Genomic DNA, 24803 nt, shown 5'->3' with positions numbered 1-24803 from the left:
TTTTGTTGATTATTATTACAGTAAATGGACTCACTTTTGCCAACACCATTAAAAACCAGACACTCGTGCGATTTCTCTGTGACCCGGTTGTGAAGTATCTTTTTCAAACGTGGGGGGCGCGGTTTTGCTGCGTGCGCACGTCAACATGCCAAAATCCCTTCTATCTTTGGTGGAAGTTTCACTTTATATGAGGAGAAAAAAACATCAAGGTATGAAATAACCGAGCATCAATATCAAATGTGATGGGTTTGATATGTGACTCTTTTAAAATGGATTATTTTGGTGTTATGTGTGAATTCAATACCATGCTTGCTATTATTGCAAGCTAACTGCAGCAGCTTTAGCTTGCTAGTTAGCTAGCTAGCTATTTTTCATCAACCAGGAGTATTCATTGTGAATTAGTATGATTTGTTATGAAGCTAGGCTTGCTACACTCTTTCCAAACTGATGAAATTGTTGACACTTTTGTTTGATCAATGCATCATATCTGTTTCATTTGTCATACTTGTCATCAACATCATGCATGTCATGATCATTTGTTTTTAGAGATGCATGCCCCCCCCAAATCTGTTGATGGAACCTGATACACGACCCTAGAGCATCATGAGCTTGGTCCTACACGAGCTCCTGGTCTGCTGCAAAGGTTTAGAGAATGACAAAGCAACTGAGAGAAAGGTAACTTATGTCACTCATAAAATCAGTGCATTGAATCAATAGGCCTATTTCAACATCTGTACACAGAACATTCTGTTCTTGTATCCAGAAAGAGGCTGATCGCTTCAGACAGCTCATCCGGTCTCCTGACACAGTGGAGGAGCTGGATCGCATTTCTGGAACCAGAGCTGCTAAAAGTTCCAAGCAGCTCACCTGGAATGCAGTCTTCAGGTACTATTGCTTCCTACACTGTGTATGACACAATTCCCACTATTAGGGGACTAATAGGCTGACCACACCGCTCGCGCACGCAACGTGAGCTTTGCAAAATAAATTTAGAAATCCATGTTATTCAATTATTGCACCCACACTGCTCGCGTCTGCGTTGCCATGGGCTAAAATAGAAACAGGTTCTATTTCTGACGCATATCGTGCTGCAAGTCCTGCCTCTCTCATCTCCTCATTGGTTATACTCCTCATTGGTTATACCCACGTGGGTAATTGAAAGATTAACTGTTTTGCCAGTCGTCGTGGTAATACTATGAAAGTTTAGATGCCAATCACCATATAAGTTCAACGATGAAAAAGCCTGGAAGGAGGAGAGATGACTAGAAACGATTCGGTTGACCATTTTATGTGTGGATTAATTGTCAGAGTAGAGGACCTTGTGCATTTCAGGTAAAATAACAACTCAATGTTTATATCCCAGGACAAATTAGCTAGCAACAGCAAGCTAGTAAATAAGACAAATTAGCTAGCAAGTGCAAGCTAACTAGCTAAATTGCCATAAATGTTTAATGCTTTTTGACCTGTCCCCAAATTAATGTAATTGGTTTATAGTTTGTTTTGATATTTTAACCTGCGTGTCGTGATCGCGTTTGGTGTAAGGGGACAAAATATATTTATGCACGATAGCGCACGATAGCGCACGCGCGCAGCCGGTTTGGGTTCCGTGTAAGGTGTAGCCAGGCTACTATTTTATTGATTAAGTCCATCGCTTTGCGTTCTCACTGTTTGCATTCGCACTGTTTGCGTTCTCACTGCTTTTCTTTCAGGTTTCTGCAGAAGTATCTGCAGAAAGAGACTGAGCTGCTCCAGTCAGGGAAAGCCAACGTGTCAGCCACCACACAGGCTAACCGTCAGAAGAAGATGCAGGAGATCAGCAGCCTGGTCAAATACTTCATCCGCTGTGCCAACAAGAGTAAGGGTTTGGAGAATCACATACCAGATAAGATCATAGACCTATAGAGCCTAATGTCCATGAAACAGTACTCTTCTTGGGTTGTGTACAATCATCGACACGGACTCCAACTTGTAGCACTAGGTCTTGGAGATGTATTCTGATACACAGCATCTTGTGTGATGATCTAATAATATTTACAAAAAATTGATATAATTAAAAAAATATTTTTGGACCACCTAATAGATAAAACTAAAAGGTAAAGCTGCGTATATTGAAGATGCAGACCAAATAAAATGTATTTATATAGCCCTTCTTACATCAGCTGATATCTCAAAGTGCTGTACAGAAACCCAGCCTAAAACCCCAAACAGCAAGCAATGCAGGTGTAGAAGCACAGTGGCTAGGAAAAACTCCCCAGAAAGGCCAAAACCTAGGAAGAAACCAAGAGAGGAACCAGGCTATGAGGGGTGGCCGGTCCTCTTCTGGCTGTGCCGGGTGGAGATTATAACAGAACATGGCCAAGATGTTCAAATGTTCATAAATTACCAGCATGGTCAAATAATAATAATCACAGTAGTTGTCGAGGGTGCAACAAGTCAGAACCTCAGGAGTAAATGTCAGTTGGCTTTTCATAGAGAGTATCTCTACCGCTCCTGCAGTCTCTAGAGAGTTGAAAACAGCAGGTCTGGGACAGGTAGCACGTCCGGTGAACAGGTCAGGGTTCCATAGCCGCAGGCAGAACAGTTGAAACTGGAGCAGCAGCACGGCCAGGTTGACTGGAGACAGACCCTGCTTTAAAACAGTCACTAAATATTCCAGTTGTTAGACTATTCTCCATGAGAATTAGAGTGAAAAGTGGTTGATCAATATCCCTCATAGGTAAAAGTGCCTGTTACATGTTAATTACACTCAACGACTTTAAAACATCCACGTAATAAAATAAACCACCATAAGAGACTATCATATTCGTCACATTACCATCTTGTAACCTCTAATCATGGTCACAATGTCAAAACAAATAAAAGATGTCAATACCATTGACCCTCTGTATTCACATATTAACCTTCAAGTGCTAACTTTCTGCTGATTCATAATCTCAATCAGTCTAGACACTGGTTTAAATAGTCTTCCTACCTAATACGACCCAGAGTACCTTCAACTGCATAAAGAGTGACAGTGTAGTGTCGCAATAGTGGGTCTGTCAACACAGTCAGTGCGTAACTGATCAGGTAAGGAATGGTCCGAGTTTGGTAGGTCAGTACGGATATTGTAAGCAGACTGGTCAATTAGCTCACTCACTACACTGTTACGGTCTGGGTCAGATTCTTGAAGACTCTCTGACCGAGGCAGACCTTCCAGCTGCAGTACATCTTCCACAGAATCCAAAGGTGGTATGTCCTGAGCATCCAAGGATCGCACAATACCCTCCAAGCTTGGGTCACCTGTTCCTTCAGAAGGCAACTCCGACACCCACACTTTTGTTCTCTACTCAGCATCCTCATCACCCACGGCAGTTCCATGGCAGCTGAGACCACAAAGCCGTCCTCAGAATCTGTTAATCTAGACATCTGTTCCATCATCAACCGCAGCATGGGGAAGAGGAAGAAAGTTGACTGGCATTATCAGGTTGCGATGTAACATATTTTCCTGTCCAGTGGAGCTGTTCTGAATCTTAAAAGGTGTGACTGTCAGCTTTCAATCCAGTGACACGATAGACAGTATCCTCCCAAAGGTCAGCGGGCTTCTGCTTTCCGCGCTCCCCCTTGTTAGCCAGCAACACTCGATCACCAATCTACACTGGTGCTCCTCTGACTCTTCTGTCGTACAGGTCAACATGCCTCAACTGCTTAGCTGCAGATGCATGTACTGTATTCATGGCTTCTTTCAGATATCTCCTCAAGGACTGAACAAACTGGTCATAGTCGACAACTTCTGGGTACTCTGACAGAGCCAAAGACTATCAACAAGCAGTCTTGGTGTCCTCCCAAACATTAACAGTAAAGGGACAAAGCCTGTGGTCTCGTGGATTGTACAATTGTATGCAAACGTAAGAGACTTCTGCGCCTGAGGCCATCTGTGCTTTGCTCTCGTTGGCAGGGCCCGGATCATGTTTTCCAACATCCTATTCATCCTTTCGCAAGAACCTTTCCCCATCGGATGGTGCGGCGTGGTGTGAGACTTCTGAACACCTGCAACCCTCAAGAGTTCTGCTATTAAAGCGCTCTCAAAGTTGGCTCCTTGATCCGAGTGTATACGGCGAGGCATCCCATAGACACAGAAATACTTGTTCCACAACTGATGAGCAACAGACTTAGCAGACAGGTTCGGACACAATAAGGAATGAGCCAACTTTGTAAAGTGGCCAGTAACAACACATCCAAGGACTTGTTTGAAGAATTTTTAGCAGACAAAAAGTCGATGCACACTAGTTTGAGAGGCTCAGTTGTTATTATGCTCTCCAGAGGAGCTCTGGCTTCCGGGTCAGGAGTTTTGCTCACGATGCATCTCTTGCAGCACAACATATTCCTTTACCTCCCTCTCCAGGCCATGCCAGAAGAACCTCTTGTCTTGTCAGGTAGACTGTTCTCTGTTGTCACTGGTGGCCAGCTTCATCATGGACACCCTTCAACACCATCGCGTTCATGGAGGCTGGAACCACATACAGATACATTTCTCTTTGTAACCACATTCTTCGAAACACAATACAGTACACCCATCTTCATGGTCAACTTGTCCCAACTTCTGAGAAGACACAAAACCTCAACACTCATGGGCACGGTCTCTCCAGGATGGTCTTCTCCCCCTCTCCATAAAGAAGATCACTCTGCTCATCACGCTGCTTACTCATCAGTAGATTGTGTGGCAGGACATTGACATTTGTCTGCTCTGATGGCATTACAGCCTGCGGAAGCTGTGGCAACAGCAGTGCATGTGAGCCCACATCACCATCCCAGCACCTGTGTGAATGAAGAACCGCAACAACTTCTTGTCTTGATAAAGCACCAGATGGGGGGGGTCAACAGTAGCCTGGCAGCTAATAACTACCTCGTTGGTGTCAGAGGCTTTGTCAAAGGGGTGGTTGGACCAGCGAAACACACCTTGCACTCTGTCTGTGCGCACAGCGTTAGCTTCAGCTAGTAAGGTCTCGTACCGAATCCTTGTCATTCTATGGAGTGCACTGAGTCGTATGAAGGGCTATCTGCTCAAAGCATCTGCAACAAAACATTTTTCTCCAGCATTGCAAGGATACATTCCATCGGCTCAGAGCCCTGGGCACTGGTCTGGGGAGCCTGGTCTGGGGAAGGCAACGCATTAGGTGATTCCATGGTGAGCGGCCTGACACCACCAACTTCCTGCTTCATTGTTGCGAATGCTGGACTCACCTTAGATAAGTGAGAGTACCTACGCTCCCTCCTGTATTCATCCACCCTCTCATGAACATCTTCAGCGGTCCACTACTGTAATGGCTTGCATTTAAAGATAAGCGACAGTTCAGCGTTAGGGAAATGTCTGAGGAACATGACTGTGAGCTCACGAGATGGGTCTTCAAAACTTTTCTTTTGTCTTTTTAGACAATCTTCAGCAACCTCCATAGCCCTGTTTAGTCTGAGCCAATAGTCAAATGGTTGTTCATCAGTCAGAGGTAATGTGGCATAAAAGTCAGCGAGGGGCATGCTTGAAAAAGAAGTGTCACTAAAATGTTGTTTCAGTATGTCAAAGATGGGACTTGGGCCTTTTATATAAATCAACAGAGGGATTGCTGCGTATGCCCACTTTAACAACATTGCGGACCCTTCTCATAAGCCTACGCATAACCTCATCTGCTTGGTCCACCATAGATACGCCCCTCTTACGCATGTAAACCATGACCATATCCTCCCACTCATGCACTGTGCACTGTTCAGAGCCATCCCCCCCTAAAGTACACCGGCTCCTTGATAGACTTCAATACCAGGTTTCAGGCCCAACACATCCATAACCCTAGATCTGCATGCATTCCCCATAACATTGTCCCCAACATGTCCAACAATTGCCTTTGACTCCAAACAGGAGGAAATGTTTTCCCCAATGGAATGACCAATCTGCTAAACAATGTCTGCTCTGAAATCCATGGAGATGTCATAGCTCCCTGTTTTTGGCAAACCTTTTTCATTCACATCCTTGTTGAAACTATCATCAAACCCCCCAAAACCCTCCAGTTTAGGCATGTGTGTAGAAGCAACCAGAATTCTGGCTGAACCCCTACCAACAGATGGTGACAGATTAAATGTCAGGAAATCAACACACTAAAACAAAAATGCAAAACATTTATAAATAAAAACTCACCTCAAAATGTAACATTTACAATGGTAAAAACCCAGCATAGTTATACACTAGAATTGCAAATAAACAAGTAACACAGAAGTTATCGTTTATCCGTGAAAAGAAAGTTCCAATCAATATAGAAAGTCTCAATAAGAGAAATCACCAACTTAAGTCATCAAAAAATGGTGCACTAACACCCTCTTGTGGCGAAACGCGATATCGCCATAAACTGCACTAGCAAAGTCTTATGTGATTCTCCAATGGCAACCACCGCGGATTTCTGATATGGAAATCCAGCGAAGGATGATCCGATCCAGAAGAACGGTCACGGCACCACTGCAACGCTACTCTTCTTGTGTTGTGTACAATCATCGACACGGCCTCCAATTTGTAGCACAAGTCATGGAGATTTATTCTGATAGAAATAGCGCAAAATTGCACGTCATACAATGCACGGCTCACCATCCAACTCTGCACTCACGCACGCAGGTTTGGTGCTTATTCACTGGGGAACGTAGTTACCAAAATAATACGATTACAAACGATTACAATACACAATGTAATATTTTCAACAATGTACCTGATAAGTAGCACAAAATTGCACGTTATGCAATGCACGGTTCACCATCCGACTCTGCACTCAAGCACTGTACAACATGTACGAAACCCCCACACCAGACACAGTAAGTTGCTAGCTAGCATTAGCTGGAATTCTCTACAACAAAATGCACAAAAAACGCTTAATCTTATGTGATGTTCTAATATGTACAAATAAATTGTACATTCAAATCATCACTTGGGAGTGATAAATCACTTTTGACGTGGGCTTTGCAACCAACAACCTACTGCTGGTTTGGTGCTTGTTCACTGGGACGATTCTAACTTAAACATCCCCCCTCAAGTAAGTCACGCAAACCAGCCAATAAGATGCCATGTTGAGTAGGTGAAGGCAAGACAAAACTTAAACCAGTTGGCTTAACAATAAAGTGGTAAGGGGAATCACCAATATGTGTCTGAAATGGCTCCCTATTCCTTATATAGTGCACTACTTTTGACCAGGGCCTGTAGGGCTCTGATGTAAAGTAGTACCATTTTGGATGTACTGACTTTATTGTAGTCCCTCTGGGTACTGTAACCCTCCACTTCTCTCCCTACAGGAGGGCCTCGGCTGAATTGTGGTGAGCTCCTGAATCATGTGATGGAGGTGCTGCGGAGCTCATTCAGCTGCTCGGCCTATGGGGAGGACTACAGCAGCATCCTGCTCAAGAACATCCTGTCTGTCCGCAAGTACTGGTGTGAGATCACCCAGCAGCAGTGGCACAGTCAGTGGTTTTTATTGTTCCTCTCTCAATACAGCAGAGACTTCAATTTTTTTTATTTATTAACTAGTCAAGTCAGTTAAGAACAAATTCTTATTTACAATGACGCCCTACCGTCGAACAGTGGGTTACCTGCCTTGTTCAGGGGCAAAATGACATATTTTTACCTTGAGCTAACAGCAGAAATCTGCCGTCAGGTGATTAAGCGAACCTTTCGGTTACTGTCCCAACACTCTAACCACTAGGCTACCTGCCACCCCTGTTGAATGTAATCTATGAATGTTAGGGGGAAGTAATTGGTGATGTTTTGGAGTAATTGCAGCTAGTAATGGGTCTACAATGCAATGTATTGTCCAGATTTTAATTTCATTCTTGTTAGTTTCTAAACAATGAATTCTCTAATCATCTAGATTTGCTGGATCTGTATTGTGGCCTTTTCACTGGTTCCTCCAAGGCCATAAATCGTGTGCTTGTGAGCAGGATCATCCACACTGCAGTCCAGGGCTGCTGTCTGCAGACTGAGGGCTTCAGCCATACACTCTTCAGCTTCTTCTCCAGAGCACTGCTCAATGCCAGGTACGATGACAAGAACTGCGAGAGGTGACCTGTATCATGCAAGGGAGTTGCTACTTGCCACCGTCATTTTCCAGTAGTTATGCGCCTCAGAGACTGTAGGTGTACGTTGTCTAATGTGTAAACCTACTAAACTGAACTCTTAGAAATTGAGTCTACAGCAGTGGGGGCTGGTGGTAGGAGCTATAGGAGGACGGGCTCATTTTATTGGCTGGAATTGAATAAATGGAACGGCATCAAACATGTGGTTTCCATATGTTTGATACTGTTCCATTGATTCCATCCTCTGGTCTACTGTGAGACCTACCATCAAGAGACTTCATCCATTACACTGCATGTGATATGTTCTCTCTCCAGGCAGGAGAGACACTTGGCAGTGGTGGAGCACTTGGTCTCTGCTCTGAACGTGTTCCTGAGGTCTGCTGCCATGAACTGCCGTATCAGGGTGTGTCGGCTGGGTGAGGAGCTCCTGCCCTCTGTGCTCTATGTGTGGACACAGATGAGGCCCAGCACCACTCTCAAAGAGGAGATAGTAGAGTTCTTCAACCTGCAGCTCTGTGTACATCATCCCAAAGGATCAAAGACACAAGACACAGGTATGGCTGGAATTTTGTGGACAGACTGAAAATTTGAAAAAACACCATTGTCTTTATGAATCTGTTTCGATGTTGAACGATGAAAAATGGTGTAGAACAACAGACAATTGTGAAGTGTTCATCACGGAAACCCTTGAAGTAGAATTATATTATAGATCATGATTGATACAGCCCATCTGACAACTTTTCTTGACCATTCCACACCTCACTACTCCAGGAGCCTACGCTGAGGACTGGGTCAAATGGCAGAGTCTACTCTATAACCTGTATGATGCCCTGGTGAGTGAGATCAGCCAGATTGGGAGCCGGGGGAAATATGCCACAGGGTCGCGCCACATCGCTGTGAAGGAGAACCTTATGGAGCTAACTGCAGAAATCTGCCATCAGGTGATAAAGCTAAGATCCTTCGTTTTTCCATCTTGACTTCATTTAGTTCAAGACTAAAACCTGAGCTGTGCTGATATCATCTGACATAGTTCTCCTGTTTTAAGAATGAAAATAGATGATTTTAGTATTGTTGGTCTCATCTTCATGTTTTGGGTGTTTGACTGTTTCTCAGCTCTTTAGCGAGGATTGTAACCTCCAGATTCTGGAGGTGACTCAGGCCCACCTCAGAGCCACCCAGAGAGGCAGTCCACACGGCACGCCCAGCAAGCGTAGACGCATCGAGCTGGGCTGGGAGGTTCTCCGAGACCACCTGCAGCCACACCATAGTGACTTTGACATCATACCATGGTGAGAAAAGACAATATCGCACCAAGGTTCAGTGCTCATTAACTTGCCAAATATCCTTATATTTAGTACAATCAAACTCCATATCCTCTGTGTTCCCCAACTCAACAATACAATGTTCCTATCTAGGTTACAGATCACATCAGTGTTGACCTCTAAGTACCCCTCCATGGTGCCTGGCCAGGAGCTGGTTCCTCTGCTGTCTGTCCTGTGCCAGCTGCTGGGGGAGCAGCGGCGGGGTGACAGGGGGCCCTACGTGCTGCGCTGCCTGAGGGAGGTGGCTCGCTGCCAGGCCACACACCCAGAGAGGGCCCAATCCTACAGGGTTGAACTGGGCAGGCTGTGGGGCCGTGTCTGGGCCCTGGCTCTACGGGGGGTCAGCTCCCCCCAGACTGAGGCCCTCAGTCTGGCCCTGCTGTCCACCATCCTCCAGGGAGCCTTCATTCCCATTGACAGAGAGCTCTGGAAGCTCTTCTCTGGCTCGGCCTGCAAGCCCTCTGAGTGAGTCCTTGGCTTTAATGAATGATTTTGTCATATAAAGTCACTTCCTCAACATTTGATTGACTAATTTACTCTTTGCAAACTATAGTGCTTTATGTTTTTATCTCTGAAGGACGATTTCATCCTCTGTCTCTATGTCTGCAGTGCTGCTGCTCTGTGTTTGGCCCAGGCCCTTCTCAAGTGTCCTGTTCTTAAGAGCCTGGGCACTGGGTGGGACCATGCAGGGGCTGTGGAGGGGGTCGGGCCACCCAGCCTCAAGGAGAACATCATGAGCTGGCTGCTGATGAACGAACAGAGTGAAGAGGCAGAGGAGAGCTCAAGACCACACCCCATCATCTGCAGGTGGGCAGTTTATCACTGGGCTCATATCACATTTGTATTCACGCTTAACCTCTCTGCTAGTGTTGTCTAAATCAAATCAAATCTCATTAGTCACATGCGCCAAATACAACCGCTGTAGACCTTACAGTGAAATACTTACTTACGAGCCTCTTACCAACAATGCAGTTTAAAAAAAATACGGGTAAGAGATAAAAGTAACAAGTAATTAAAGAGCAGCAGTAAAATAGCAATAGCAAGACTTTATACAGGGGGGTACCCATACAGAGTCAATGTGCGGGGGCACCGGTTAGTTGAGGTACTATGTACATGTAGGTAGGGTTATTAAAGTGACTATGCATAGATGACAACAGAGAGTAGCAGTGGTGTAAAGAGGGGAGGGGGTGGGGGCAGCAATGCAAATAGTCTGGGTAGCCATTTGACTAAATGTTCAGGAGTCTTATGGTATGGGGGTAGAAGCTGTTTAGAAGCGTCTTGGACCTAGACTTGGCGCTCCGGTACTGCTTGCCATGCGGTAGGAGCGAGAACAGTTTATGACTAGGGTGGCTGGAGTCTTTGACAATTTTTAGGGCCTTCCTCTGACACCGCCTGGTATAGAGGTCCTGGATGGCAGGAAGCTTAGCCCCAGTGAGGTACTGGGCCGTTCGCACTACCCTCTGTAGTGCCTTGCGTTCGGAGGCTGAGCAGTTGCATACCAGGCAGTGATGCAACCAGTCAGGATGCTCTCGATGCTGCAGCTGTAGAACCTTTTGAGGATCTGAGGAACCATGCCAAATCTTTTCAGTCTCCTGACAGGGAATAGGTTTTGTTGTGCTCTCTTCACGACTGTCTTGGTGTGCTTGGACCATGTTAGTTTGTTGGTTATGTGGACACCAAGGAACTTGAAGATCTCAACCTGTTCCACTACAGCCCCATCGATGAGAATGGGGGCGTGCTCTGTCCTCCTTTTCCTATAGTCCACAATCTTCTCCTTTGCCTTGATCACGTTGAAGGAGAGGTTGTTGTCCTGGCACCACACGGCCAGGTCTCTGACCTCCTCCCTATAGGCTGTCTCGTCATTGTCGGTGATCAGGCCTACCACTGTTGTGTCATCGGCAAGTTTAATTCTGGTGTTGGAATCCTGCCTGGCCACGCAGTCATGAGTGAACAGGGAGTACATGAGGGGACTGAGCACACACCCCTGAGGAGCCCCAGTGTTGAGGATGAGCGTGGCAGACATGTTGTTGCCTACACTTACCACCTGGGGGTGGCCCGTCAGGAAGTCCAGGATCCAGATGCAGAGGGAGGTGTTTAGTCCCAGGGTCCTTAGCTTATTGATGAGCTTTGAGGGCACTATGGTGTTGAACGCTGAGCTGTAGTCAATTAATAGCATTCTCACATAGGTGTTCCTTTTGTCCAGGTGTGAAAGGGCAGTGTGGAGTGCAATAGAGATTGCATCATATGTGGATCTGTTGGGGTGGTATGCAAATTGAAGTCTGTCTAGGGTTTCTGGGATGATGCTGTTGATGTGAGCCATGACCAGACTTTCAAAGCACTTCATGGCTACAGACGTGAGTGCTACGAGTCGGTAGTCATTGAGACAGGTTACCTTAGTGTTCTTGGGCACAGGCACTATGGTGGTCTGCTTTAAACATGTTGGTATTACAGACTCGGACAGGGAGAGGTTGAAAATGTCAGTGAAGACACTAGTTGGTTAGCACATGCTCGCCGTACACGTCCTGTTAATCTGACTGGCCCTGCGGCCTTGTGAATGTTGACCTGTTTAAAGATCTTACTCACATCGGCTGCGGAGAGCGTGATCACACAGTCTTCCGGAACAGCTGGTGCTCTCATGCATGTTTCAGTGTTATTTTCCTCAACGCGAGCATAGAAGTAGTTTAGCTCGTCTAGTAGGCTTGTGTCACTGGGCAGCTCTCGGCTGTGCTTCCCTTTGTAGTCTGTAATGGTTTGCAAGCCTTGCCACATCCGACGAGTGTCAGAGCCGGTGCAGTACGATTCGATCTTAGTTCTGTATTGGATCTTTGCCTGTTTAATGGTTCGTCGGAGGGCATAGTGGGATTTCTTATAAGCTTCCGGGTTAGTGTCCCGCTCCTTGAAAGCGGCAGCTTTAGCTCAGTGCGGATTCTGCCTGTAATCCATTGCTTCTGGTTGGGGTATGTACTCACGGTCACTGTGGGGACGACGTCATCGATGCACCTATTGATGAAGCCAATCGCTGATGTGGTGTACTCCTCAATGCCATCGGATGAATCCAGGAACATATTCCAGTCTGTGCTAGCAAAACAGTCCTGTAGCTTAGCATCTGCTTCATCTGACTACTTTTTTATTGATCTAGTCACTGGTGCTTTCTTTTTTCTTTTTTGCTTGTAAGCAGGATTCAGGAGGATAGAATTATGGTCAGATTTGCCAAATAGAGGCCGAGGGAGAGCTTTGTATGCGTCTCTGTGTGTGGAGTATAGGCGGTCCAGACTTCTTTTTCCTCTGGTTGCACATTTATATACATGCTGATAGAAATTTGTTAAAATGGATTTAAGTTTCCCTAAATTAAAGTCCCCGGCTACTAGGAGCGTCGCCTCTGGGTGAGCGTTTTCTTGTTTGCTTATGGCGGAATACAGCTCATTCAATGCTGTCTTAGCGCCAGCCTCTGACTGTGGTGGTATGTAAACAGCTACAAAGAATACAGATGAAAACTCTCTCGGTAGGTAGTGTGGTCTACAGCTTATCTTGAGATACTCTACCTTAGGCGAGCAAAACTTTGAGACTTCCTTAGATATCGTGCACCAGCTGTTATTTACTAGTGGGATTATTTTGTCTTGGTACAATGTTTTATGTCTAATTGTTTTAACACATTCCTAATAAGAGTTTGTCTTATTCCTCTTTTTAACAGGGATTTTCCTCATAACCTAATCCCCAGAATCCTTGTGCCTTTGACCCTCAAAGACACCCGAGCTGGCATTATGTTTCTCCTTGGAGCAAAGGGACTTGAGAGGTGAGGGAAATATTTATCTAAAACCGATAAATTCACCCATACTGTGTCAACATAACTCCATAGATTTCATGCCGCCTTCAATCTTTCCCTCTGCCTAAAGTGCTGTGATGCAAGATCAAACACCAGTGGAAGTTAAAGGTGCCCTGAGTGAGATTGAGAGCATGTACCTGCAGTTCAGCTTTGACGAGATGCCCTCTAACCCCATGGTGAAAGAGATGGTGTCCTCAGCCGGCACCCAGCTCACTGTTGTCCCCAGCCTAAAACACAAGCTGGAGCAGGGCCTCTTGTCTGTGGCTGACCACCTACTCAACTGCTACTCCCCAGATGTGAGTGAATGCCTATGTTAGAACCATGGTTGTGTGAGTTGGTGTATGTTCAAAGTAAGTACTGTGTGTCTTTTCTCCTCAGTCTCAGACCACACCACCAGAATGCCTGGTTCGTTGTTCAAGTCTCCTTACTGGCGTTTTAGCAGGATATGTCTCTACTGGTCTCCTGACTGAGGAAGAAGCCTGCCATTCCCAACTCTTCCTAAAGGCCAAGGTAGTCTGAACGGGTTGATAACATTTCTTTAATGCCTGCTGAAAGCCACATATATGTATTTCATTGTATATTCTGTTGGCTTTTCGAAGGCACTGGTTCAGGATTTTAGTGAGTACATATCTAATGTGAAGGTGAAGATGGCAGAGGATGGGACCATGACCACACTCAGGTCTGTCATGCGGCTGTGCACACAGTGTGTCAACAGAGGGGTTAAGGTAAAACGAGCATTCTTCCTCGTCGTTATCATCACCATCAACATCTGTGTTTAAAATCTGGCTCTATATTTGTACTTTCATTTACTTCCACATATCCTCTCCCACAGGACAGTATGAGCTCTGTCTCTTGCAACTTGTTCATGAAGATTTTCCCTGCGAGACTTTTGACTGAACTGGCAGAAATATGCAAACTGTTGGTGAGTCATGGACAGTTTGCTTTCTGTCCCATCAACCATCGTTTTGACCATTTTTAATAACCATAATTTGGACCTATATAACCACTCTATAATGATCTGAATTCTGTAAGCTCACCCTGTGTCTGTTTCTCTAACTCACAGCTGAACAGCTCCTGTAAGAGAGGTAGTGTGGGGATTGAGGAGGAGACCACAGATGAGGACTGGGACATGACGAGGACACAGGCTGACCAGCAGGAGGACATTGACCTGTTTGATGATGGAGACGAACCACAGACCAGCACATCTAAGGGGACTCACAGACAGAATGTGGACCCCAATGACACCCAGTGTGGTCCTGGCAAGTGGATGATAACCCACATGTAAAATTAACCCCTCAGCGTCAGCCGCTATGCCAGGATAATATAGGTTGAGGTGGAGCTATTGACATATTGTGTACACCCCATCTGATTCTCTCAGATCAATGAGATATTTCCAGAGGTAGGGGCTTGGGGGATGATAATCAGACCAGGCATTGTCCTCCAAGCATTTCTATGAATGACCAGATGGTCATTTAAATATTCTATCTTCTCCTAGATGCTAAAAGCCTACTGGCTGAGGAGCATTTGGCCCAGCAGGATTTAGCCATCTTGGCCAGTCTGGAGTTCCTGTCCCTGTGTGTATCGGCTGAGTTTATCCACGGGCTCTCTTTCAAACCAGTGGAGGTCCGCCGCAAGTTACTACTGCTGCTGGAGCAGATAGACTGCACCAAGCCACTACACCTCAACATGGTGAGTGACCAGGACTGTGTAGTGTGGTCAATGTTGCACAGCTAATCGTTGTTCCCTACCAATCATGTTGGAAATGATGACGGATGATGATCTTTTTATCTCTAACATGGAATACTAATAGTTCATTATTTTCCTGTCCCCTCTCAGTACCTGGTCCTTCTGAAGAAACTACCTGCTGAGGACACATCGCTGGCAGCTGAAGAGTTTGACTCACTCCTCAGACCTCTGGCGTAAGGAAGGCCTATGTTTCTAGATTCATATGTCAAGTATGCTATGCTATACAGTAGGTGCTGGAGACATTAGGGCTTTTTTTTGTGCTTGCAGGAATCTTTGCTCATTGTACCGCCAGGACCAGGAGATCTGTGCTGCAGTGCTGCTGGGTCTGCTACCGTCTATCCGTAGTCTGGGCCGTACTCAGGACCAGCATAATGACATGAGACACGTCCAGGGAGCTCTGCTCCAAGTGGTCTCTGGATTCTGGTCAGCACCAAAGTCTCGATTTTTGTATTTTGACTTCACGATAATTCTTTTTCTTTGTTCTAGAATTGAACTTACAACTTTTTAATGGTCTCTTCTAGCATTTTGGGCAGAACGGGGAAATGCACAGCAATTGTAAAGGTGGCATTAATTCACTGTCTACTGGCTCTACTGGAGGTGAGCTCACAATGTTTTAAAATCACAGCATAGTAACTGCCCATGATAACCACCCTGTCTTTAGGTAGATAGAGGGTAATAACACCAAACATTTACTTCCCTGTCTCTCCCCCTATGTCAGGCTGACCCTTGCTGTAAGTGGGCGGTCCTTACCCTGAGGGAGGAGGAGCTTCCAGTGTCCGTCATCCTCCCGTCCCACCTGTCCGACTCTCACCATCACGTACGAATGCTTGCAGCCATGACAGTGGAAAGGTTGGTTTTACCGACAGAACACTCTCTCACCAGCCTTAATTCCATCACAGAGGCTAATGTCTCTCAAGTTAAAAAGTAAATATTTACATGTTTGACATATCTACCATGCATGCTCTCTTCCATCCATAGGCTGTTCTTGGAGATGACACCAGACAGCTTAGACAAGAGAAAGATGCTTCCTCTGAAATGCCAGCAGACAGCCTTTGAGAACATCTACCTGAAAGCCCAAGAAGGGATGAGGGTCCAGGTAAGCCTGTCTTTTACATATTACTCTGACAGAGGTTTTTATGGCCAGTCCGTCTCACTATCCCTCTGCTCTCCCTGGTGTGTCACAGAAGAACAGCTCTCCTGAAGACCTGAGTGACGAGACCTTTAACCGCAAGGCCACGCTGCTGAAGAGTGTGTCGGTGGTGCTGTGCTGCAGCCCCGTCTGTGAGAAACAGTCCCTCTTCGCCCTCTTCCAGTCCTACAAGGAGAACAACATAGAGGAGCCGCTCATCAAAAAGGTAAGGGAAATTAATTTGGCTACACATATTTACGGTCTCATCAATTATTATGTTTTGTATTCATGTTTCTTAAACTGAAAGCACTTTATAGTGTATGTAGGTAACTCGCCCTTTCCACCAGTGGTGGAAAAAGTACCCAATTGTCATACTTGAGTAAAAGTAAAGATGCCTTAATAGAAAAGGATTCAAGTGAGTCACCCAGTAAAATATTACTTGAGTAAATGTAATTGCTAAAATATACTTAAGTATCAAAAGTAAAAGTTGAAAACATTTCAAATTCCTTATATTAAGCAATTCAGACAGCATCATTTTCATGTTTTTTATTTATATACGAATAGCCAGGGGCATGCTCCAACACTGACATAATTTACAAACTAAGCATGTGTTTAGTGAGTCCGCCAGATCATAGGCAGTAGGGATGACCAGGGATGTTCTCTTGATAAGTGTGTGAATTAGACAATTTTCCTGTCCTGCTAAGCATTCAAAATGTAACGAGTACTTTTGGGTGTCAGTGAAAATGTATGGAGTAAAAAGTACATACTTTTCTTTAGGAATGTAATAAAGTAAAAGTTGTCAAAAATATAAATAGTCAAGTACAGATACCCCAAAAAATGACTTAAGTAGTACTTTCAAATATTTTTACTTAAGTACTTTACACAACTGCTTTCCACCGTCACTACATACAGTATCTCTCTGACTACTGTATCAATATGCTATGATATTGACAGACTGAATGTTAACCTGGTTTGTCTCTCACCCCCTGTAGGTCCTGGGCAGTGTGTCCAGAGCTCTGGGCTACAGGAGTGTGGAGGCATTTGTCAGCTCTCACCTGGATTACCTGGTGGCAGAGTGGCTGGGCCAGCATGGCTACACTCTGGAGTCCTTCCCATACACTCTGCTCAACCACGCCACTCTCAAGGACTTCTACAGGTAGGTGCCCCAAGCTTCGTTTACGTTCTACATTTCATTTTTTACTTTAGTTTATTTAGTAAACATTTTCTTCACTCTATTTTTTTTAACTGCATTGTTGGTTAATGGCTTGTAAGTAAGCATTTCACGGTAAGGTCTGCACCTGTTTATATTTATTTCATTTTTTATTTAACCTTTATTTAACTTGGTTACTACTCAAATTCGGCGCATCCCATACGTTTTATGTCCATAAAATGACTTTGTGAATTTACTGATCTGACAGAATTGAGGTGAAAGTAGAGTTTCTACCATATTGCTTTCACCTATTCAATCATGTCAGATCACCTTAAGGAAAGAATGAATGATGCATCTAAATAAGATAGATTTATTTGTTGTTTCTTTGTTTTATCCCAGCTCCTCCTATCAGGTCCTTATCCCACACCTGGTCTTCCTGGATAACTTTAAGCAGGTGAAGTCCATCAGCACCCACCTGGGTAAGGACTGGAAGAAGCTGCTGGCCAACTGCTTCCCTAAGATCATGGTTAACATCCTGCCCTACTTTGCCGTGTCGGGCCAGGATGCCCAAGTGGCCCAGCAGAGAGAGAAGGCCCACAGGGTCTATGACCTACTCAAGGACAGCAACTGCCTGGGCAAACCGGTGAGGAAGACACGCTTGGAGTCTCTGTGCCTGCAGCTGATGGGCTTAAAACTCTGTAGGATGTTATCATGTATAAACCAGGTTTGGGATCCATTCCTTTTCACTTCATCCCCTGAAGGGGCTGAATTTAAATGGAATTGACTCCAACCCCGGTGCCAGGTTTGCTAACTGTCGTGGAAATTGTTATCAGAAAGGAAGAGAAAGACTGTAGATTCTTCAAAACTTCAACCAAGCAAAATATAAAAAGTTGTAGGACAGGGCTTTCTTACACTACTACATTGTCTTTGTAAATGGCTTCTGTTGAGGCAGTTTTTTTACCTTCATATGGTACAAAACATTCTTATGGAAATAATTTAAACAGTTACAAATAATTTAAACAGTTACAAATCATTTGAACAGTTACACAGGAGTACACCCTTTGTCTGTACAAAGAGGGCAATCATCACGTTGACACTGTCCACACTGCCAGGCTTCAGCGTCGACCTCCTGCTTCTTCTTCCACCTAATCTGTCACGGTTTTCCAATGTAGTCCTCCAGTGACTCTTTGGCTTTCTGGGGCGGCAGGTAGGCGTGGTTAGAGCATTGGGCCAGTAACCGAAAGGTTGCTAGATCGAATCCCCGAGCTGACAAGTAAACAATCAGTCGTTCTGTCCCTGAACAAGGCAGTTAACCCACTGTTCCTAGGCCGTCATTGTAAATAAGAATATGTTCTTCACTGACTTGCTTAGTTTAAGAAATGTAGAATAAACAGAAATATATGTATACATACTGTGTGCATCTGGATGGCTGACCAATCAGTCATTGGTGGGTAATGTTCCTTTATGCGATCACACAGTGCAGCCAGTTGGGCCTGATGGGGTTCATCGTCCGTACATAATATGAATCTCTCGTCAATACACACTCAGGAAACAAAAACAAACAGTATTTGGTTAGGAACGTCTTCCTTTCTTATAATTAAAAAGGAGTAATTTCTTCTCATCAAAATATTTTTGATTTTGTACCCACATGGTATTTCTTCCTATGCACATTTAAGGTTTTAAATGTATAGCTGGTTTCCCAATCATAACCAACTGTTTTACCAGTCCATTGATTAATACATTTTCTTTTACAATATTTTTCTATAATGCAGGAATATTTTTTACTTCTATCTCAGGACCCTGTCCTGGAACACTTTCATCACGACCCTGTCCTGGTATCTATAGTACTTCAGGACCTTGTCCTGGAACACTTTCATCACGACCCTGTCCTGGTATCTATAGTACTTCAGGACCTTGTCCTGGAACACTTTCATCACGACCCTGTCCTGGTATCTATAGTACTTCAGGACCTTGTCCTGGAACACTTTCATCACGACCCTGTCCTGGTATCTATAGTACTTCAGGACCTTGTCCTGGAACACTTTCATCACGACCCTGTCCTGGTATCTCTATAGTACTTCAGGACCTTGTCCTGGAACACTTTCATCACGACCCTGTCCTGGTATCTCTATAGTACTTCAGGACCCTGTCCTGGAACACTTTCATCACGACCCTGTCCTGGTATCTATAGTACTTCAGGACCTTGTCCTGGAACACTTTCATCACGACCCTGTCCTGGTATCTCTATAGTACTTCAGGACCTTGTCCTGGAACACTTTCATCACGACCCTGTCCTGGTATCTATAGTACTTCAGGACTGCGCGCTGTTGACCTTGGTGTCCGATCAGCAAACGGAGTTGGCCATCCCATCCTCGTCGCCAAGAATTGTCGTCGAAATTCTAACCAGAAAGGAAGAAAGAGACTGTAGATTCTTCAAATAAAATCTTTATTATTCTGGAGCGGTTCACAATTCACTCAATAGTGCAGAATTAAGAGCCCAACTAGCAAGATTTGGGTCTCAGCTTTTATAACCTTTGTCTACGTGGCAGTTTAGCAAATGTGTAAGAGCCTGGTGGGAACATAGTAGCAAAACTGGTGTTGTCACTTGTTTGTACGCTATCTAGCTGCTGCTGCTCAAGCTAGCTTCTGTTCTCTTCATATCTCCACACAGCTGTGCCCTTGAAAGATACAAAAAGAACAGGATGGACCAAAAATTGTGGTCACTCTCAGACGGCTCTTTGTCTTTGGCCGCGTGACTAAGTTACTCGAGTGGAAGAACACTAGCTTCTTCTTACATGACAGAAACAGACAGTGGGAATGTACAGGTTTAAGGCTTATACAGGGTATGTGCATAACAGAGTTTCTAATTTTCCCACCATACAACCCATTCGGGTTGAGCTAGCTACAATCCGCAGCAGCAGTCAAGTGAATCTGCATTAGAAGCTGTAAAAGCAGTCTTGAATGTCTGTCTCTCTCACAGACCTAACTTACTGTATCACTGTTGGACTTTCCACAGCAAATCGACAGCCTGATTCACAGTAACCTGTCAGACATTGTGGTGGAGCTGTTGATGACCCTGTATGAAGGGGCTGCTACTGAGGAGGGGGGCAGAGGGGACCTGAGAAGGTTCATAGGGTAATGTTCACTACACATCACTTCTTACCACTCCACAACCATCCTTAATTGCATTCAGAACCTTTCATTGACTGTGATGTTAATGTTCTCTGTAGGGAACTGGACCCAGCCCCAAACCCACCCTATTTCAGCTCCTATGTCATAAAAGCCACACTGGACTATCTCAGCTCGTGTCACAGTGCCAATCTCAAGTCCCTGGTGGCCATTTTATCCAAGACTCCGGTAAAATGCTCTCCTGCTCTCATCATTGTATTGCAATGTCTGTAAAAAGTTATTACACAATGGAACAGAATAGGGCTTTACAAAGTTGAGTGGTTTCGTGAGCCCAATTTTTCAAAACGTTTAATCTGGAAAGGAATCCGGATTCTGTGATCCTCTTGTGTTGTGATTCTAGATGTCCATCCAGAGGATCCTACTGGCGGTGTGTCAGAAGGCAGCTGAGACGATCAATGCCTACGAGAGGCACCGCATCCTGCTGATGTACTATCTGTTTGTCAGCCTGCTGCTCAAGGAGGTCAAGGACGGCCTGGGGGGAGCCTGGGCCTTCGTCCTCCGAGACATCATTTACACACTCATCCACCACATCAACAGCAGGTTAGGGGTAAACGCACGCACGCACGCACACACACACACACAAAGTCTGCTGCTCACACACAGATCCAATGGAGTGACTCATCATTTTTGCTCTCTCTAGTAGTTAACTGTTTTTCTGCCTGTTCTTGTTTTCTGACAGGCCTGCCCAGTTGGACGAGGTGTCCAGCCGTAGTTTCTCCCTGTGTTGTGACCTACTGACCTCTGTGTGTCGCACGGCCGTGCAATTCTGTGACGATGCTGTGGAGAGCCACCTCCAGGTTATCGTTGGTACTCTCACTGCCCAGGTGACAAACCAACTTGCTATCTCACAGCAGGTAAGACATGGTTGTATTACATGGCCAATAGACTCTTTGTATGACAAATAATAATTTGCTCTAAGTAGGTATTACACTGTTCGTTGTTCTCTTTTTCCTTCTCTCTCCCCTCTCTTCTCGCTCTTTTTTTCTTTCTCTCTGTTGATCTCTCTCTCAGGTGCTCAGTCTGTTGAAGTTCCTGGTCGTAGAGAGTCAGGACAAGCTGAAGAGTGCCATCCAGAAGTTAGAGCCCTTCCCAGACCGACCTGAGTTCAGAGAGCTGAGGGCCGTGCAGCACACACTGAAGTACAGCACAGGGAAATTCACTCTCAGACAGGTAAGGGCACCCCCTTCACACACAGGGCACAGCACACACCCTCTAACCACTCATGTATGACCTCTACAGCTGATTCACACTTCTGGCACACTATTGCCACATCCCATGAGCCTCTCTGTGTCTCGTCCACAGGAGATAGCCCACTTCCTGTCTGTGGCTTCCTGTGACTCCCTGCCTCTGACCAGACTGGAGGGGCTGAAGGACCTGAGGAGACAGCTCCACAACAACAAGAGTCAGATCAGACCGCTGCTGAGAGAGTGCCTCGGTCAGAGTGGGGGGGGGATACCGTAGTCTAGATATGTTACCAGACCCATGTATCTGTGTGTGGGGGTGAGTGTGTGTTAGTTTGCCCTTTTTGAATCCTATCTCTGTACCTCTTCATTCTAGCGGACCCTGAAGAGAGTGTGTTGGTGCTGCTGGTCCTTAACCTACTACAACTCTGTAAGCTAGCAGCCAATCACCCTGGAGGAAGAGACATCTTAGGTATGTATGGTTACCACAACCTCACTGTTGGCACTGCGTATGTTTCCTCTCTCAGCCCAAGAAAGCATCAATAATTGTTAGTGTGATAGGAAGTAGTTTCGGCCGGCTTGGCACCGTTGTGTGAAAAGGGTCTTAGTCTTTTCCTTGACCATGTGCTTATGTTTTCATAGAGGCTGCAGGGAGCTGTCTGGGAGAGCTGGGGCCTGTGGATTTCTCCACCATCGCTCTACTCCATGGGAAGGACCAGCTCAATGCCAGAGCTGTATCACTCTTCTCTCCAGTGGAACCACAGTGGCTCTACATCATCCTGAACTGCATCAACAACGCCCTCACACACCACTGGTACACCATACAGGGGTCTACGCTGACATGTTTTCAAAGAGCACATTTGCTCCAAAGTTGAAAAATGTAGGTTTAGAATTTTAGTATAGAAAAATATTATAGGTATAAATGATAAGAATTGCCACCAATTACAAAATACATTTACATTTTTTAGGGGCACTGGTGCTCCCAAAATACAATTCCAGGTAGCACAGTAACATATTTAGGAGCATATGTGTACATAATGGTAGCAGTTTAGAGCCCTGCCATATACTGTATCTAATGGCCCGAAAGTACAATGACACTTTCCTACTAATTCAACACTGAATTTAGCCCAGGGAAGTAGCTACTGTATTGTCATAAGGTTTTCATATAGTGAGTGTGTCTTGACATGCTGTCATGTTTTGTTGTGGTCCCATGTGTTTTTCTGTCAGTATTGAGGTGAGGCAAGCTGCTGTCCAGAGTTTGAAGGACATCTTGGCCACTCAGGCTGGAGCTGACTTCTGGGAGATCCATAAAGACAACCGTGACCCCATGCTGGCTTACCTCAACCCTTTTAGATCTACCAAGAAGAAGGTTTGGACAGACTTTTGAAGACCTGAAATATCACATCCTCGTATGTGTGTCTGAATTTCGTAGTGTGTGAATTTGTTTGCATACATACATGTGTCGGTGTGTTAATTATTCATTCACCTGTGCAGGTGGTCGGGATGAGTGAGGAGGTGAGCTTGGTGGCTAGGGAGCGGTTGGAGAGCCAGGACCTGTGGGTGCCTGAGGCTGGCGGCCATAAGGCCTGGTTGAAGACGCTCTGCATGGTTCTGCTGGACAGTGGAGGGGTCAGGAGTGAGGCTCTGCTGCTTTCCCGGCCCCTGTGTCTGGTGAGGGCATGGCTGTTATATTTCTAGGCCAGCACTTGTGCTAATGCTAATTTCTTGTTCAGTCGGGCATCTCTCGCTATTGCCGTTGTACACACATGTTCAATTTCGGCTCATCTTTCCAGTCAGATATCCCAGTCTCTAACCCCTATCATTTCACATGTGTTCAGGTGAAAACAGACTTCTGCCAGAGGGTGCTGCCGCTCATCATCCATGACATCCTGCTGGGGGACTCTGACGGCTCCTGGAGGAAGCTCCTCTCCACACACATCCAGGACTTTTTCACCAGCTGTTCCAGTCGTGCCCGGGCCTCCAGCCGCTCCACCACTCCTCTCCCCTCAGACTCTGGTGGGTTTTACTCTCCATCTCCATCTCTCTAGCTTTCTTTCTCTAGCTCTTTCTCTCTCTCTCTAGCTTTCTTTCTCTCTCTAGCTCTCTCGCTCACTGTTTGTTTGACTTTAGACATTTCTAGTAGCTTTTTCTCCTGAAGATGAGGTCATTACAGTGATTTTTATTATCTCAGCAGGAGAGTCGGACATCTCCAACCAGGGTCCGTTGGATAAGGCCTCTCTGCGCACCATGCTCTCTGTCATTAACTATCTGAGGCAGCAACAAAGACCTCTAGAATCTGATAGGTTTGTAGATGCATTTGCTCTTAATTTCCTGACCTGTACGACTATAGAATCTACTGCACCCCTCTCTCTGTTAGGTGGTACGGTGTTTGATGCTGTTGTGTTGGTTCTAGTAACTTGTTTGATGCTGTTGTGTTGGTTCTAGTAACTTGTGTGGTACGGTGTTTGATGCTGTTGTGTTGGTTCTAGTAACTTGTGTGGTACAGTGTTTGATGCTGTTCTGTTTGTTCTAGTAACTTTTGTGGTACGGTGTTTGATGATGTTGTGTTGGTTCTAGTAACTTGTGTGGTACAGTGTTTGATGCTGTTGTGTTGGTTCTAGTAACTTTTGTGGTACGGTGTTTGATGTTGTGTTGGTTCTAGTAACTTGTGTGGTACGGTGTTTGATGATGTTGTGTTGGTTCTAGTAACTTGTGTGGTACGGAGTTTGATGCTGTTGTGTTGGTTCTAGTAACTTGTTTGATGCTGTTGTGTTGGTTCTAGTAACTTGTGTGGTACGGAGTTTGATGCTGTTATGTTGGTTCTAGTAACTTGTGTGGTACGGAGTTTGATGCTGTTGTGTTGGTTCTAGTAACTTGTGTGGTACGGAGTTTGATGCTGTTGTGTTGGTTCTAGTAACTTGTGTGGTACGGAGTTTGATGCTGTTGTGTTGGTTCTAGTAACTTGTGTGGTACGGAGTTTGATGCTGTTGTGTTGGTTCTAGTAACTTGTGTGGTACAGTGTTTGATGCTGTTGTGTTGGTTCTAGTAACTTGTGTGGTACGGAGTTTGATGCTGTTGTGTTGGTTCTAGTAACTTGTGTGGTACGGTGTTTGATGCTGTTGTGTTGGTTCTAGTAACTTGTGTGGTACGGAGTTTGATGCTGTTGCGTTGGTTCTAGTAACTTGTG

At 45.3% G+C, this 24803-nt stretch overlaps 1 protein-coding gene across 6 annotated transcripts in view; it reads left to right on the top strand.

The window, feature by feature from the left end:
• Nucleotides 1–123: 123 nt before the first annotated feature.
• Nucleotides 124–24803, top strand: part of atm (ATM serine/threonine kinase) — a 48380-nt gene continuing 23700 nt past the window's right edge. For 2 of the 6 annotated variants that reach the window (XM_055895546.1, XM_055895544.1), the window contains exons 1-38: nucleotides 124–209; nucleotides 547–675; nucleotides 764–885; nucleotides 1710–1855; nucleotides 7300–7464; nucleotides 7872–8037; nucleotides 8392–8630; nucleotides 8848–9017; nucleotides 9190–9365; nucleotides 9492–9863; nucleotides 10008–10205; nucleotides 13090–13191; nucleotides 13292–13517; nucleotides 13600–13731; nucleotides 13821–13946; nucleotides 14054–14143; nucleotides 14285–14480; nucleotides 14717–14910; nucleotides 15058–15140; nucleotides 15235–15390; nucleotides 15489–15564; nucleotides 15686–15816; nucleotides 15946–16063; nucleotides 16152–16322; nucleotides 17089–17252; nucleotides 17646–17889; nucleotides 20263–20381; nucleotides 20477–20603; nucleotides 20776–20975; nucleotides 21115–21289; nucleotides 21447–21605; nucleotides 21738–21870; nucleotides 21993–22088; nucleotides 22259–22430; nucleotides 22844–22985; nucleotides 23111–23287; nucleotides 23455–23632; nucleotides 23808–23919. In XM_055895546.1, the coding sequence (XP_055751521.1) occupies nucleotides 604–675; nucleotides 764–885; nucleotides 1710–1855; nucleotides 7300–7464; nucleotides 7872–8037; nucleotides 8392–8630; nucleotides 8848–9017; nucleotides 9190–9365; nucleotides 9492–9863; nucleotides 10008–10205; nucleotides 13090–13191; nucleotides 13292–13517; nucleotides 13600–13731; nucleotides 13821–13946; nucleotides 14054–14143; nucleotides 14285–14480; nucleotides 14717–14910; nucleotides 15058–15140; nucleotides 15235–15390; nucleotides 15489–15564; nucleotides 15686–15816; nucleotides 15946–16063; nucleotides 16152–16322; nucleotides 17089–17252; nucleotides 17646–17889; nucleotides 20263–20381; nucleotides 20477–20603; nucleotides 20776–20975; nucleotides 21115–21289; nucleotides 21447–21605; nucleotides 21738–21870; nucleotides 21993–22088; nucleotides 22259–22430; nucleotides 22844–22985; nucleotides 23111–23287; nucleotides 23455–23632; nucleotides 23808–23919 (5825 nt within the window). In that variant the 5' untranslated portion in view covers nucleotides 124–209; nucleotides 547–603. Of the gene's footprint in view, nucleotides 210–546; nucleotides 676–763; nucleotides 886–1709; nucleotides 1856–6402; nucleotides 6826–7299; nucleotides 7465–7871; nucleotides 8038–8391; nucleotides 8631–8847; nucleotides 9018–9189; nucleotides 9366–9491; nucleotides 9864–10007; nucleotides 10206–13089; nucleotides 13192–13291; nucleotides 13518–13599; nucleotides 13732–13820; nucleotides 13947–14053; nucleotides 14144–14284; nucleotides 14481–14716; nucleotides 14911–15057; nucleotides 15141–15234; nucleotides 15391–15488; nucleotides 15565–15685; nucleotides 15817–15945; nucleotides 16064–16151; nucleotides 16323–17088; nucleotides 17253–17645; nucleotides 17890–20262; nucleotides 20382–20476; nucleotides 20604–20775; nucleotides 20976–21114; nucleotides 21290–21446; nucleotides 21606–21737; nucleotides 21871–21992; nucleotides 22089–22258; nucleotides 22497–22843; nucleotides 22986–23110; nucleotides 23288–23454; nucleotides 23633–23807; nucleotides 23920–24061; nucleotides 24368–24803 lie in introns of those variants that run through there. The other 4 variants (XM_055895548.1, XM_055895545.1, XM_055895549.1 and 1 more) reach the window with 4 other exon arrangements.

Source organism: Salvelinus fontinalis, chromosome 33 (assembly GCF_029448725.1).
Source record: "Salvelinus fontinalis isolate EN_2023a chromosome 33, ASM2944872v1, whole genome shotgun sequence".
Taxonomy (NCBI): domain Eukaryota; kingdom Metazoa; phylum Chordata; class Actinopteri; order Salmoniformes; family Salmonidae; genus Salvelinus; species Salvelinus fontinalis.
The sequence above is the reverse complement of the archived record's forward strand: the minus strand, read 5'-3'. Positions and strand labels throughout refer to the sequence as shown.